Genomic DNA, 17130 nt, shown 5'->3' with positions numbered 1-17130 from the left:
AAATGAGTGCCCTGCTTGGCATTTGCTTTCCATTTGCCACCCTTCTCACCTTCATCTCCCAGACTGGTCCTGTTGATGTTAGTAACAATGTAGCAATTATGCAACAAGCACATACATTATTTCATCTAATAATCTGTTGTAATAATACTGTCGTGTTATTATCCCTATTTTACAGATATAAAAACTGTAACTGAGAGAAAGAGGTTAATACATTGACAGAGGTTGCAGAGTAACAGTCAGAATTTGTACCCAAGTCCACTCATTGTCAAAACTCACATGACACTGTATACTATATTGCCTCCAAGTATGAGCAAAAGAAGTAACTCTCCTTGACTTTTCACTACTTTGTAAAGCTGTTGGGAACAGGCCCCCACAAAATCTGGCCAAAAACTGGCCCCAAAACTGGCCATAAACAAAATCTCTGCAGCACTGTGACGTGTTCCTGATGGCCATGACGCCCACGCTGGAAGGTTGTGGGTTTACCGGAATGAGGGCAAGGAACACCTGTCCAGGGGAGCGGAAACCACTTAAAGGCATTTTTAAACCACAAACAATACATGGGCGATCTGTGCCTTAAGGATATGCTCCTGCTGCAGATAAGAAGCCAGAGTCCATCCCTTTATTTCAGCCCATCCCTTTGTTTCCCATAAGGAATACTTTTAGTTAATCTATAATCTATAGAAACAATGCTTATCACTGGCTTGCTGTCAATAAATATGTGGGTAAATCTCTGTTCGAGGCTCTCGGCTCTGAAGGCGGTGAGACCCCTGGTTTCCCACTCTACACCTCTATATTTCTGTGTGTGTATCTTTAATTCCTCCAGCACCGCTGGGTTAGGGTCTCACCGACTGAGCTGGTCTCGGCATAAAGCAATATTAGTAAGTCTGGTCAGGAGACTGGCCTTTTAACTCCTGAGACATCTCGCATGAGTCAGATCCTCAGATTCTTTCTTATATGTGCAATCACATGATATTTACTTGAAGGAAAAATACTTAAGGGTTATGAGTTTGAGCTCATCATAAAAGAAATGAATTTGTACCAGTGAGGTTTGGAAACTACATTTTCAAGGGGGTTAGCCCTAGGACATGGCCACTAATGAAAGCATAGTCATCGATTCAGTCTTTACTCAGAGAACTTACATCCAAGGCATTCAGGATGCAGTGACAAATGAAACAGTCCTGGCCTTACGTGCTTCTAGTAGGCAAACTGAACAAGAAAGAGGTCATTACAATCCAACATGGCAAATCTTGTGAGTAAATGCGTGTAATAACCCAGTGGTGAGCACCTAATCCAGGTAGAGAGTGTCAGGGAAGCCACATCTGTCTTTGAGGGCAGAGTCCAGCATTCCTGCAATGTCATTTTTCAGCATGTGGTTAAAAGGACCACCAATTTTCCCAGGAAGACACAAGCTTATTTGTCCTCTATGATTAGTTGAAGAGAACTAGAGATACCTAGTTATACATTCTCAGTGCTTTGACTACAATTTTTAGTCAACTGAGAAATATCAGTCTAAATACAATCAGGGGAAGAACTTGGGAATATTGGTGGAAGACTGCAGAAGACAAATTTCCACACTCTCGCCTCTCCAGTGGGGAATGTATCCATTCGTCCCCAAATCTCTTAGAGTTCCTCTACAATCTGGTCTGACACTCTAGCCTAAAGAGTGACCAAAGTATATAAATTGTAGCTTATGTGGAAAACAAAAATGTAGAGAGCAAGCAAGAAACCCTGACATCTTTATGAAATATGCCTGAAACATAGCCAAATGATAAAATTTTCAAATAGCTGTAAGAGGCAGAACCAGTTTGAGGAATTCATGACCTAATCCACATTTCCCCCAGATTCTGTGGGGAAGCACCGTAGGACAGTTATGGTAATGAAACGCTTTGGAATTTGTTGAAAAATTGCTGTGGTAGGATTCCCTCTAAGGACCAAGAAAGGGTTCAAAATCAACCTTTCTCAAGAAACAAGCTTAGATTTTTCTAGAATTTCAAGACAGGCTCTAATTGTACAGAAACTTTTCTAGAATGGGTGGAGAAGGTGACAAGGCTTCTCAAGGGCCCCAACTCTCACCCAACAATGTTGACTGAGCACTCACTGCTTGGCCAAGCCCTGTGCCAGGCACTTGCCATAGAATCTCTCGCTTAATCCTAAAGCACGTCACTGCCAGGAGATAGCAGTCCCATTTTACAGATGAGAAAACCAAGATTCAGAGAGTTCATAGTGTACCCAGACCCCATAGCTCATAGACGGCAGTTGCACACCCAAATATGCAAAATTCTAGAGGGAGGTCTTCTGAAGTCAATAAGCTCAACAAACTAGTGGAACAAATGCTACACTGAGCAACCCCGAGGAAGCTACTTGCTTTCTTTTCTGTTAGCTAAAAGTTACTACCTTTTTCTTGGGCTCTGAAGTCTGCCTGGATGGTGGTATTTAATGTGAGGCAGCTGCAGACTGTGCCCCAAAGCAAATGAGGCTAGAAGAATTACCTTTTCTAAAAGCAGCCCACCTGAGTGTCACAAAGATGTGCAGCTGAAACCAAGCCTGCCTTCTGTACATAAAGGAATCTGGGCAGGCAGACCCCTGGCTCTTGGAGGAGAAGGTGGAGAGCCTGCGGCCGGTAGGAACTCCTGGTAGCATTATGCGGCTGCTGCAGTGTGTCTTGCTGTGTGTTGCATTATCTCTTGTTTTGAGTGGTCAGCATAAGCCTGAGACACCAGGTTATTCCAGTGTGCTCCATTGTGGGCTGTGGAGCTTCCAGTTTGCTGTAAACCTCAGTCAGGAGGCAACTTCTCCTCCTGTACTAATAACTTGGGGTAAGTTTGATGACTTGCCTTGCTTAGCCAAGCAATGGTGTCTCCTCTACTACCTAAGACATCTCCCCTACCTTCCTGTCTTGATACTTTCCCCCTCTGAGCCTGTCGCATCTTTCTGCTAAAAGAAATAGTCTAAGTTATAACTACGTCTGATCTGAATCTGATTTCCCTCTTGTTCCTCTAATTGACAGTTGCTCCTTGGGGTTTAATGGCAAGGCTGACTGTCCTTTCTGGCACTGGAGACTGACTGCTGTCATTTTACCTCTTCCCCACCCCTCCAGACAACCAAGGGCTGCTGCACAAGCTACAGAATGACTCTGACTGTGGCACCTGGATAAGAAAGGGTCCGGGCAGCTCCGTGGTGTTGGAGGCAACCTATAGCAGCTGCTATGTCACTGAGTGGGTGAGTATGACCCAGTGGCCAGGGACACTGAGTGAAGCCCCTCATGCTACCATCCGGGCTGACTCCCAAGGGCCTGTCTCTCCAGGACTCCCACTACATCATGCCAGTCGGAGTTGAAGGAGTGGGTGCGGCTGAACACAAGATGGTTCCAGAGAGGAAGCTGCTCAAGTGTCCTATGGATCTTCTAGGTAAAGGCTGGAAGCTCTCAGGATCTGGGAGGGGTGAAAGTGCTCTTGGTCCTCTCTGACCGGCTCTGTGCAGTGACACCTGACACTAATGAAGGAAGGATCATGTCCCAACTCTCACCTCCATGGGCAATCCTTAGAATAACTACCAATTGAGATTCCTCAATGCCGAGGCACTGTGGGTGTAAGCACTTCAGGTGTTACCTTCCCGAATCCTAACCTAGTGCTGCAAACACTACTGCTGGCCAGGTGCAGTGGCTCATGCCTGTAATCACAGCACTTTACGAGGCCGAGGCAGGTGGATCACCTGAGGTCAGGAGTTCGAGTCTAGCCTGACCAACATGGAGAAATCCTGTCTCTGCTAAAAATACAAAATCAGCCAGGTGTGGTGGTGAATGCCTGCAATCCCAGCTACTCGGGAGACTGAGGCAGGAGAATTGCTTGAACCTGGGAGGCAGAGGTTGCGGTGAGCTGAGATCGTGCCATTGCACTCCAGCCTGGGCAACAAAAGTGAAACTCCGTTTCAAAAAAAAAAAAAAACACCCAACCACCCAACCTATCTCTTGCCAGGAAGTTTGCCCAAGGGCCTATCACTGGTGAGTGACTGGGATTCAAAGAACTCCCAGAACCAGGAGTTTTTCACCCATGGGGAGAATGATAGGAAAGAAAACTGAAGCTAGTAAGAGGACTTGGAACAACACCTCCACAGAGCTAGACGTGCACTGAGACTAGGACCCAGGTCTCCATCCCACCAGCTGGAGGGGTATCTGATTATTTCCCTAAGGAAACAGTAGGAAGTATGATGCCTACTCAACTTCAGAAAGTCTCGCCTGACTGAGAGCCCATCCTCAAAGTCAGAACAGACTCAAACTTTCAATTCCCTCTTCTCACCTGCCTTCCTTCCCAATACATAGCCAGGATCGGCAGCACTAATAAAATGAGGACTCACAGGTCCTACCCCAGTTCTGAACCAGACCTGAACTCAAAAACAATCTTCAGATAACTCATATCCAAACTAAGACTTGAGAAACGCCTCTACAGAACAGAAGGATTGTTACTTGAAGGAGTAAGAAGCCCCCACTGCTTCTACCAATCTTGTTGGCATTTTTTAATTTTAAAAAAACTAATGTCAGGGCACTCTTACAAGGTGACTTAATGTTGACAACCTCCCAAGACTTAATCTACAACATGTAACCACTCAAGACTGTATCTACAATATGGAATAGATACACCTATTTCAATCATCTACACATCTACAGGAATCCAAAGTCAATGACTTGTATCAAAATGGTATTCAAGACTAACTTTTCCATTACCTAACCTGACTTACTCTTTTTCAAAACCTAGCCCAAGATGCTCCAGATACTGACTGGTGTGACTCCATCCCAGCGCAGGACAGGCTGCCATGTGCACCTTCACCCATCTCTCGAGGAGACTGTGAGGGGCTAGGCTGCTGTTACAGCTCTGAGGAGGTGAATTCCTGCTACTACGGAAACACCGGTGAGTAATTGAGCACACCTCTGAAACCAGCTGAGGAAGTGTGCCAATTACAGTGAAATCCGGAGAGGGGTTTGCTCAGAAAGCAAACGTAAGTGATAGCAGGCTGCCATGTAGCCACGCATCCAAGAACACTGGATCCCAAAGTAACAGACCTTTCTACAGTTTCCACTGTCCATTCTCCCAGAATCCAGATGTAAAGCCAATAACACTTAGACTTGAAGGCTATGTGCCAGATAATTGCTAGTGCCAGATAATTGCTAGTGCCAGATACTGCTAATTGACAGAAACTTAACTTTTCTCCAAGGAATAGCGACTTTGGCTGATACTCTGGGATTGTTTAGGGAGCCTCACTTCAAGGCTGTTGCTTTCTGCATGTTTCAAATCCTGCTCTGAGGTTTTCTAACATCAATTCAACCTCATAGAGCATTATAGGTTCGTGCAGAAGTAATCCCAGCTTTTGCCATGTTCTGCACCAACCTAATACATTGCACACTCTATTCTAAGATCTTAATCTTAACTGACAAGCAAAATGAGGTAGGAGCTACTATTCCCCCTCTTAAATGAAACTGAAGGAGGCGCAATACCTTGCCTGAGGTCGCACAATAAGTTGGGGAGGTAAGACTCAACCCCAGGAACTCATTTAGAGCCTGGGTTAAACTGGGTGGCTGATCTTGCACTGAGGTCATCAGCTGGGAACACCCAGCTTCTCAGTGGGATTAAAAGTAAGTGGTTAGACTTTCATCTGGTTCTCCCCTTAACGGGAGAGATGACCTGCCTTCAGCACAGCTGCTCTGTTTCAGTGACCTTGCGTTGTACCCGAGAGGGCCATTTCTCCATCGCTGTGTCTCGGAACGTGGCCTCACCACCACTGCTCTTGGATTCTGTGCGCTTGGCCCTTAGGAATGACAGTGCGTGTAACCCTGTGATGGCAACACAAGCTTTTGTTCTGTTCCAGTTTCCATTTACTTCCTGTGGCACCACAAGACGGGTGAGCAGTTGGGCTTTGTTTCTGGCTCTGGAAGTCGGGTGGGAACGTCGTAGTGACTAGTGGGGGAGGGCTGAAATACACTGGCCATGAAGGATACTTGTGACTACTGCTTAGTTTGGGAGAGTCTCTAGGGCAGGAGAACGCCTCATCACTGAAAAAGTTAATCTCTTCTGGGTGTTCAGCTAAGAGCGTCACAGCTGTGATCTAGCTAAGAGGCTGTCATTTACCAAGCCATAGAGAAGAAACCAGCAGGGATGCTGACTGGAATTGGTAGTGCTTCAGCTGCCTCTTCTAGGTACTCAAATTCCCCTTCCAATTCCTTTGTCCTGAAATAAGGCAAAGTGATAACTTGCCAGGATGTCACTGCTATGTGTTCTCGCCTCTGCTGAAGGAATAGGAAATGTAACATACAACAGGGTAGCATTGCTGAGGACTTAGACCAGATGCGAGTCAAGCAGCGTAACGCTAACAGAAATGATCGAGATTTCTCCATCTGTTCCTGTAGATCACTGGAGACCGAGCAGTATACGAAAATGAACTGGTGGCAACTAGGGATGTGAAAAATGGGAGCCGCGGCTCTGTCACTCGTGACAGCATCTTCAGGTAAGGGCTTGCGTAACCTGACCCTGCTTGACCAGAATGACTTCCCCTCTTCCATAAAGTGGGCATTCTCGGGTAAGCCCTGAATCCACAAATGAGCACTCCTCAGTACTGGGAGAACCTGTCTGCTACCTTGGTTCACCAATCTCACTGCCCATTACTTAAGTCCATCTGTGTTGCTGTCTCCAACCCGACCTAAGTCTCAAGCTCACCTGGTGTTCTGCTATTTCACTGAACGAATTTTTTCTCATTTTGGCCTTCTCCATTCTACATTTTAGCCTACATTTCTCCATTTTACATCTTGGCCTTCTCCATTGTCCATGCTATAGCCAAAAGAATTCCTCTAAAACCTTAGGTCTATCATATCACACACCTTAAAGCCATGGGAAAAACAAAGCTTTAAGATGAACATCGGGACCCTGCATAAAACAGCTCCTACTTCATCTCCAGCCTGTTCACTCTGAACATTCTCAGTACCTCACTCACTGTTCCCCAATTGCAGCCTGGTTCTTTTATGGAACTCGCAAAGGGCCTCAAGCACTTCCTTGCCTCCAGACTTTGCTCTATATTGGGTGAGGCTCTCCATCTACCTCAAGTTTATTTTCTTTCACCTTCATATCAAGGTACCTCTAAGGTCTTCCCTGATCTCCTCTACAGTAGGTATCTGTTTGTCATGATGCATCTTTATTTCTGTGTGCTTATCTCCAATTCAAACATTGGTCCTACTTGCATATTGGTCTCCCCAGCTAAAATACAGCTCCCGGCAGGGTGGGAACCACATCCATCATACTTATAAACTTGTCTAGCACTTAATGTTTTCCTTGAGTTAAAAAGAAAGGATGTGTATAACTGACACCTGCCTCTCCCACAACCAACTAGCTAAAATCTTGTTTCTCTGCAGGCTCCATGTCAGCTGCAGCTACTCAGTAAGTAGCAACTCTCTCCCAATCAAGGTCCAGGTTTTTACTCTCCCACCACCCTTTCCTGAGACCCAGACTGGACCCCTCACTCTGGAACTTCAGATTGCCAAAGGTATGACCTCCTTGGCTGCAGTATCTGGCATATAGTCTAAATCCAGTCTTCTGGGGCATGAAGACCCTAACTTAGTAACAAGACACTTAAGCAGCTTGGGGCTATTTAAGGGGATGAGAGTCCCTCAAGTCACTGAGAGGTTACTACTTTAAATCCTTATTTCTGCCACTTGCAGATAAAAACTATGGCTCCTACTATGGTGTTGGTGACTACCCCGTGGTGAAGTTGCTTCGGGATCCCATCTACGTGGAGGTCTCCATCCCTCACAGAACAGACCCCTCCCTGGGGCTGCTCCTACATCAGTGTTGGGCAACACCCAGCACAGACCCCCTGAGTCAGCCACAGTGGCCCATCCTGGTAAAGGGGTAAGTGGTTCTTTCATGCACCGGTGCTGAGACTCTCAAGCCCATCCTGACTGCTGGGTCTCTTGGTCTAGCTGCCCCTACATTGGAGACAACTATCAGACCCAGCTGATCCCTGTCCAGAAAGCCTTGGATCTTCCATTTCCCTCTCACTACCAGCGCTTCAGCATCTTCACCTTCAGCTTTGTGGACCCTACAGCGGAGAAACAGGCCCTCAGGGGACCGGTAGGATGTTCCCTTCCATGACCCTCACCAGGGCTCTGAACCTCCCCAACTTACAACTGTTTCCATGTCCTATTACTCTGCAGCCAAGGAAGCCCTTTAATGCTGGCTGGTGGTACTCAGAGCAACCCTTGTTACCAATCACATGAGTGGCATCTGTCAATTGGACTCCAGTTCCTTAGTGCTGTTGTGATATCAACTTGGACCATATCAATTTTCCGATAACTTCCTGAACCTCTTCCTGGGGAGACAAAGCAGGTTTAGAGACATGTAGCATGGTGATACTACAAATGATCTGAATTCTGTTGGCTCCCAGGTGCATCTGCACTGCAGTGTGTCAGTCTGCCAGCCTGCTGAGACACCATCCTGTGTGGTAACCTGTCCTGATCTCAGTCGTGAGTATCTAAGCTGATTGTATGTTAGAGGACAGACTTGAATGAATCTTGAGTCCCATGTCTAACCTTTCCTAGTCTCTAGCTAAACAACTCAAACTGAAGATTCATCTTACTAAGGCTTCTCTAATTACTTGCAGTGCCACAGAACAAAGGTGACTAGCTTCCCAGAATCCCGTGTCTAAGATAAGCTATAAATGTTTGGGTAACCCTCAACCTTAGCTTTTTCCATATGAACTTGAATTCATGCACAAACCAAGGCAGTTTATGGCCATCTTATGTCTCATTTTAACAAGATACACCTGGATAGTAAACATGTCTATACCTGCTTGACAGGTCTGGCAATGCAGCCTAAAGATCTATAAGTAGAATGAGTGGACCTAGAATGTGGTCTCTAGTTGGTTGGGGCCAATGCTTCTAAGTCAATGTGTCTGTATGTCTACCTGATTCAACCTGTACTTGTCTAGCCTCTGAGTTGGCATTCATGACCTCTGAAGCTTTAAGTCCCTTCTAGCAAAACTCATAGTAACTAAATGGTGCTTATTATGCCAAGTACAACATTAAATACTTTAACATCTCCAAAAATGCATATTATCCCTACTTCTAAAGAATGAACCACCTTAGATTAAGGTCCTACAACTGGCAAAAGAAGTAGAATTAAAACAGTTCTACACTGTTTTTTTTGAGACCAGTTCTTGTTCTGTCATGCAGGCTGGAATGCAATGTCATGAGTATAGTTCATGGTAGCCTCAACCTCCTGAGCTCAAGTGATCCGCCTAGTTCGGCCTCCCAAGTAACTAGGACTTATAGGCATATTCCACTATACCCAGCTTATCTTTTTTGAGAGAGAGTTTTTCTTTTTTGCCCAGGCTTGAGTACAATGGTGAGATCTTGGCTTGCTTGCAACCTCTGCCTTCCAGGTTCAAATGATTTTCCTGCCTCAGCCTCCTGAGTAGCTGGGATTATAGGTATGTGCCACAAAGTCCAGCTAATTTTGTATTTTTAGTAGACAGGGTTTCACCATGTTGGCCAGGCTGGTCTTGAACTCCTGACTTCAGGTGATCCACCCATCTCGGCCTCCCAGTGTTGGGATTACAGGCGCAAGACACCACACCCAGCCTTTTTAAAATTTTTTTTAATAGAGATGGATCTTGCTATGTTGCTTGGGCTGCTCTCAAACTCCAGAAATATTTTTCCTCACAGTCCACCTGCATGTCTGTTTCCCATTCTTCCACTTGCCATCTTTCTTAATACTACATGGAATACAGAAAACGTAAAACTGTATATTTCAAGTGAATCAAATTGTTTTATTTCATTTGAAAACCAGAACTAAACTCATTAAATTTCTCTGCACCTCAGCCTCCAAGTTCTGTTCTAGTTACCTTTGAATCACAGGGAAAGATCTCTGAATTATAAACATGTTACTGTCAAAGGACTCTGTTTAGAAAAGCATGGAAGTTCAGGGATAGTTTCTAAGCAAAGTCCTGGTGAAACTAAGGTAATGGCATCAGATACAAAATCTGAATTATTCAAGTATGTATTAATACACTTAATGAGGTTTTTTTAAAGGCATAGAACCAAGCTTTATAGAGACTTGGCCTTGTACCAAAACATTTTCTATCCCTGCTCTATGGGTGCAAAAACTAATGAATTACTAGGTCTCATTTCTCTAACAGGAAGAAATTCAGGCACCATTTTTCAGAATACTACTGCTAGTGTTTCTAGCAAAGGCCCCATGATTCTACTCCAAGCCACTAAGGACCCTCCAGAAAAGCTCCGTAAGTATCCAAGAGGGAGGAGATCTAACTAGTGAACCAAACTACCAGTCAAACCGAATTCTTCCTTTCTACCCCTTGTGTTCTAGTCAAAAGAAATTGACCTTCCTATAGCAGAAGACTGCTAGTCTTTGTCAGGACACTGAATCATTTGGTTTTAGCATACATTAATCTACCTTTCCATCCTCCAGGTGCTCCTGTAGACTCAAAAGTTCTGTGGGTGGCAGGCCTTTCTGGGACCTTAATCCTTGGAGGCTTGTTAGTATCCTACTTGGCTATCAAGAGACAGCTGAATTGTCCAGACCAAACATGTCAATAAAACCAGACTGTACTCCCAGCCTGTGCTGAGCTTCTCATTTGAAAGGTAAAAGGTTACTTTCAGTCTAGTTCATCTCTTCATGTCATTTTATCTCTTAAGGTTGGCAGTATAACTCAACTGAGAATAGAATAAAAACTGATACAAAAATTTCAGACTTAGCAGAGGTCTTAGGTCAGAACACAGAATAAAATTCTTCCATAAGATCAATGAAACTAGGGTAAAACTAATTATGAATCTAGATAGCTGGTTCTCAAACTTGAGTGTGCCTCAGGATCACGGGAGGGCTGGTAGAAACAGATGACTGGTCCCATTCTCAGCGTTGGATTCAGTAAGTCTGGACAAAGGCTTAAACTCACATTTCTAACCATTTCCTAGATGATGCTGATCTTCCCTGGTCTGAGCACCAGACTTAAACCAATGTCTAGAACAGTGACTAAAGGTATCTGATTATCAATTGGCCAACTGGAGGTGCCTTGGTCATCAGAGACTTAGTTTTGAGCCAAACTGACAAGTTAGTTTCCTAGTCTTAAGAACTAAGACTTAAAAAAAAAAAAAAAGGGGGGGTGGTAGGGATATCATCACTGACTTCTCAAGGCAAATGTCCTGTTTAAGGAACTTTCTTGTAACTGATGCTGCTGGTCAGCCATGCTCTGCGGTACTCCCTATTCTCACTGAAGTTCTGAAACTAATCCTGGTTCTATCAACTTCGCCTACTTATTTTTCAGGGAATAACTTCTAAATTGACCTTTCAGCAAGCTAAAGGTGTTATACTCCTGAACAGCTGCTTTGTAATCAAGCCAACCCTACTTCAAATTGCTAATCTGGATGTAAACCCTGACCTTACAGGGATACATGGTTTTTATGCAACAAACTATCCTAGAAGCTTGATGTTAACATCTTGAGCCTCATGAAAATATAGTATTCATTCATCCCCCGTGTCTGGAATCTGGGACAGATACAAGTCAACTTGCCCAGGGCCACTTGAGCAACAAAAGATAGACTCCAGTTCAAGTTTTAGCACTAACTTTGTACCCTTAACTCCCTATGGTACGGAAAACTCAGTTCCTCAGACTAGTTGCCAGTGATAGGCACCGGTACAGCTTGACAAAGGGTTGTCTTAGTCTTATGGAATGATAATGACTTGGGGAGATAATGGCTGTTACATGCAAAGGTCTGTCTGTTGACCTGTGTTGAGGTCAGACATTTAGAGAAGAGTAGTCTCTGACTGCAGTGGGGTAGTGTTTGGTGACTAGGTTAAACTACTCAAGTACAAATAGAACTTGGTGATCAGATGAAACTTAATATTGAATATTATAACATATTCCAGGTTTTGCTTCCCTATTCAATCTCTGAATATACTCAACAAATTTTGAATGTTAAACATTAATTGGAAATACTATGTACTTCTAGATATTAGATTGTTGGGAAAACTTACAGCCAACTGTTTTCCAATAGCTGAATAGTACCTGTTTTAAACTAAAATTCTAACCAAACTTCAAGTGCTCAACAGCTGCTGCTGGCAGGGAGCTATTCTAGCTAGTTGCTGTATGACTCAAGTCTACTCAATTAAAATGTATATTGGCTATATAAGCAGCATAGTAGGCATTGGCAATGAACAGGAAGGCTTCCTCAGCAACTCTGACAAATATCAGATGATTCAAGGAAACAAAGTTTGGTAAATGGGAGAAGGGAATTGCTAAGTCTCATCTTTTTCTATGAGGAAATAGATATGGGCATAAGTTTTTAGCCTATCCCTCTAAAAGCCAGTGTATAGAGTTCTCTAAATGCAACTGACCTGACAAGCCAGGAATCTGAGTTTCCAAAAGAGGAAAAAGCTTTAACACAGAACCTGGCATATAGGTCACTTGCCCCTGTAAGAGGAGGGTAGTGGGCCAGATGCGGTGGCTCAAGCCTGTAATCCCAGCACTTGGAGAGTCCGAGATGGGCGGATCACGAGGTCAGGATATCAAGACCATCCTTGCTAACACAGTGAAACCCTGTCTACTAAATACAAACTAGCTGGGTGAGGTGGCAGGCGCCTGTAGTCCCTACTACTCTGGAGGCTGAGGCAGGAAAACAGCATAAACCCGGGAGGCGGAGCTTGCAGTGAGCTGAGATGAGGCCACTGCACTCCAGCCTGGGCAACAGAGCAAGACTGTCTCAAAAAAATAACACGTGTACTAACCGATAGACACTGCATTTAAAGAAAACCCTGGTACTTAAGCCTCTACCGAGGACTTGCCAGATTCTCTAGCAGGGTTTCTGGGACTGTTTATATTACCATGGTATGCCTTCAAAGGGAGCAAAATCTATTTCCCTTATTTTACCATGAAACCTTTTTCAGAATGCGTAATTCCACAGAGCATATTTCTGCAGATAGTGTTACTGGTTTTCTAACAATCTTAGAAGTTAGTCTGATCAGAGAAAGTGTTGCAAGGAAAGACTGAAAACGTCTCTAAATAGTCTCTGGCCAAAATCTAGCTTGAAGTTGAGTTACTAGAGAAGTCAGTTTGAACCATTAGCTTATAGTTTAATATAGTCTCGTAGCTAAACCAGAAACTTGATTATTCCCCTCAGAGGCCCCATTAAACCTCAATTTTGGAGGCATCTAATTTTAAATAGCCTCTATCAAGTAACTCATGAGACTGCTACCCCAAACTTATTCACTGTCCTCCAAATGGGTTTAACTTTAGTTAACTCATTTCTAGTTAAACCGCTAGTTCTTTCCCTTCCAACTAAAGAATTGTTCTGATCAATCCAGAATAATGTAATTAATCCTGGTATCTTTTTTTCCTAGAGAAAAAATAACTTTATTCCTTGTGTGGCTTTTGCTAACTGATCTTGTAGATAAGTGTTCTACATATAAGCAACATGGCAACATAGCTTCCTATTCTAATATGGTGGAGTAGCTTTCCACTGCACAGTTGTCAGCCTCAGCTTCCCCTGGTGTGTCTTGCCTGCATACTAGCTGTGTAACGGTTCTAGCTACCCTGAATTCCTTGAGGGTAGGCACCTATTTTTGGAAACAAATTCTTCCATTAGTCTAGTGTCAGCTCCTTGTCATGCTTGTCTGTGAAGCTCTGAAAGGGGGCCATATGTCTGTCTCTTATCTCTCTAGTTTGACACTTGAGTCCATAACAGCAGATCCTATTAGGTCAGTTTCCCTCCCCTGTGTTAGCCAGGGTGTTCCTGTTCATGTCTGTCTCACAAAGCTTTACCAAGTCAATGAAGAGACAGGCTGTAGAATGAGAAACATCTGCAAGCCATACATCTGATAAGGGGTTAATGTCTAAAATGTAACTCAAATAAAAATGAACCCAAATAAAAATGAGTAAAGGACATGAGTAGGCATCTCAAGGGATATACAAATGACCAACAGATTAGTGATGCTAAGCATTCCCACTTACTAGGGAAGTGCAAATTAAAACCAGTGAGATCACCTCCTGCCCATCAGAATGGCTATTATCAAAAAGGAAAGCGTTGGTGAGGATGTAGAGAAAAGGAACGCTTGAACCCTGTAGGTGGGAATGTAAATTAGTATAGCCATCACAGAAAATGTTATGGAGATTCTTCAAAAAAATAGAACTACCCCCATGAGCCAGCAATCCCACTAGTGTGTATGTAACCAAAGGAAGTGAAATTGGTAGGCTGATGAGATATCTATACTCCCATAGTCATTATAACACTATTGACAATAGCTGAGATACTAAATCAAAGTTTCCATCAATGGATAGATGAAGAAAGTGGTATATGCATACAATGAACTACATTCAGTCTTAAAGGAAATCTTGTCATTTGTGACATGAACTTAGAGGAAAAGGTTAAAATAAACCAGTCATAGAAAAAGTATATTATCTCACTTAAACACATAATCTTGAATTTATAGAAGCAGAGAGTAGAATGGTAGTTACTTGTGTGCAGAGCGTGAGATGGAAAGATGTTTCTCAAAGGCTACAAACTCTCAGGAATAAGTTCAAGGGATCTTTTGTATACCGTGGTGACTACAAATTGGGTTCTCATAAAATAAGTGAGGTAATTCATGTTAGTATGATTCAGGCATCCTCCAGTGTATACACATCTCAAAATGTGTTACATATAATAGTGTTAAGGCCAATTAAATTCTATAGTACATAAACAAGATTGAGAGAAGTTGAAGGTCTGCTGGTCACCAACAACTTAGGAATTGAATTCTTGAAGCATTAAGATTCTTTTCGTCACTTTCCAGGGAAATATTTATCTTGGCTTACCTTGGAAGTCTAACCTGAGAGAACTAAGGAAGCTGGCAGGTGGCTGGAAACAGCATCTTGGCTTTAGCCCCCATGTATTGAAACATTTTATTGGATCCTTATTTTGGACAAAGTTCCCTTTCATATTAGGAAAGGAAGTCAGTACTCTAGTCCAACAACCAACATAGAACTTGTTTACATGGTTTGCTAACAAGAATAATGGTAGGAAACCAGAAGTTGAAGCTGATGTTATAGCAGTTATCTGGAAAGAAGCCTATTCAAACAATGTCATGTTCCCTGCCGCTCCCATTTTCACCCAGAATATTCAGACCAGAAGAGCCGGATACTGTTGGCAGAGATGTACTCTCTGAACTCAACTTTCTCACCTCTGAAATAGAAAACTATCAATTATTCTTAGCTATCTGGCTCTAAATTTTTGGTTCTTAGAACATTCTTAATCCCCTTCAGTTATTTTCCATGGGTCTTGATTTCCAGCTGTCCCTTGGAAACTCTACTCCCATGATTTCTAGTTCAGTTTTCATGCGGTGAATGGACAATATGCTTTTGTGTCTTATACCACAGCACATTTCTGCCTTCTAAGGGCTAAATGTCAGCTACTGTTTATTAAAGATTTGATTAAGCCTTACTCTAACATCTGCAGGCCAGAGAGCAGAGATTGGATAGCTGTGCCACTTAATTGCCTCTTTCTACTTTTTCCAAGAAGTACTGCTTTTTAACCCTTGCTAATGTGAAAGACACTGGTAGACATTGCCAGAGAAAAACCACCTTCCCCTATACCTCCAAGTACCCGATCAGGTGACAAGAAATGGCCAAATCAAGTGAAATTTCTCATTTTGAGCACAGTGGTTGGGAAGGATACTTCCATGAGACTAGTCTGTTTTTGTTTTAAAGGTGGTAGAATAATAGGCTCTCAATGACACTGGATAAAATAAGTTGTACCTGGCCGGGTGCGGTGGTTCACATTTAGCCACATGGCTGACATTTAGCTCTTAGAGGGCAGAAATGTGCTGTGGTGTAAGACACAAAAACATATTGTCCCCTCACAGCATGAAAACTGAACAAGAAATCATGGGAGTAGAGTTTCCAAGGGACAGATGGAAATCAAGACCCATGGAATAGAACTGAAGGGGATTAAGAATGTAATCCCAGCACTTTGGGAGGCTGAAGCGGGGTGGATCACGAGGTCAGGAGCTCAAGACCATCCTGGTTAACATGGTGAATCATTGTCTCTACTAAAATACAAAAAAATTAGCCAGGCTTGGTGGCAGGCACTTGTAGTCCCAGCTACTCAGGAGGCTGAGGCAGGGGAATCACTTGAACCCAGGAGGCGGAGGTCGCAGTGAGCCAAGATCGCACCACTGCACTCCAGCCTGGCAACAGAGCAAGACTCTGTCTCAAGGGAGAAAAAAGTTGTACCTGCCAAATTTTGTCTTTGAATCTAAATATTGGAATAAGGGGCTGGATTATAGTTATTACATGTTTACCAATTGTTATGTGACTCATCAGTTAATTTATCTGGTCTTTGTTTTGTGCCACTAGAATACCTCAGACTAGGTCGTTTATAATGGAAGGAATTTATAGGGTCCAAGTTATGGAAGCTGGGAAGTCCTAAATCAAGGTGTCAGCATCTGGTGAGGGCCGCCCTGCTGTGGAGACAGTAAGAAGCAGCCAAACTTGCCCTTTTATAATGGTACCAACCCCACCCATGAGGGTGAAGCTCTTATGGCGTAAAGACCTCTTAATGGTCCTACCTCTTAGTACTGTTACAATGGCTCTTTTTTTCTTTTTTTATCCTTTTTTTTTTTTTTTTTTTTTTTTGAGACAGTCTTGTTCTATTGCACAGGCTGGAGTGTAGTGGTAAGATCTCAGTTCACTGCAACCTTTGCCTCTCAGGTTCAAGCAATTCTCCCACCTCAGCCTCCCAAGTAGCTGAGATTGCAAGTGTGCACCTCCACACCCAGCTAATTTTTGTATATTTAGTACAGATGGGATTTCACCATGTTGGCCAGGCTGGTCTGGAACTCCTGTCCTCAGATGATCCATCTGGCTCAGCCTCCCAAAATTCTAGGATTACAGGTGTGAGCCACGGTGCCCGGCCCAGCCTGATAATTAAATTTCAACAGGAGTTTTGGAAGGGACAAGCATTCAAACTATTATATCCCCTCATCAGTCTATAAGCAGTCCTCTCAGAACATTAAATTTATCTTATATGTATCAAAAACACCTAGGAGATTATTTTCAAAGAAAACAAGGGGAAAAAGTTGGGAAATGTTTGTGAAAGGATACAAA

General features: G+C 43.4%; 1 protein-coding gene across 1 annotated transcript; it reads left to right on the top strand.

Annotated features, from left to right (window-relative positions):
* The first annotated feature begins 657 nt into the window (after positions 1-657).
* ZP4 (zona pellucida glycoprotein 4) lies at positions 658-12584 on the top strand. The gene is made up of 12 exons (XM_003893714.4): positions 658-2816; positions 3098-3219; positions 3305-3407; positions 4752-4904; positions 5705-5892; positions 6398-6495; positions 7394-7524; positions 7700-7889; positions 7961-8111; positions 8425-8503; positions 10177-10278; positions 10467-12584. The coding sequence occupies exons 1-12, from the start codon at positions 2642-2644 to the stop codon at positions 10592-10594; spliced, it is 1620 nt and encodes a 539-aa protein (XP_003893763.2). The 5' UTR covers positions 658-2641; the 3' UTR covers positions 10595-12584.
* The last annotated feature ends 4546 nt before the right edge of the window (positions 12585-17130 follow it).

This window comes from Papio anubis, chromosome 1 (genome assembly GCF_008728515.1).
Source record: "Papio anubis isolate 15944 chromosome 1, Panubis1.0, whole genome shotgun sequence".
Taxonomy (NCBI): domain Eukaryota; kingdom Metazoa; phylum Chordata; class Mammalia; order Primates; family Cercopithecidae; genus Papio; species Papio anubis.
This window is presented reverse-complemented; position numbering and strand designations above follow the sequence as displayed.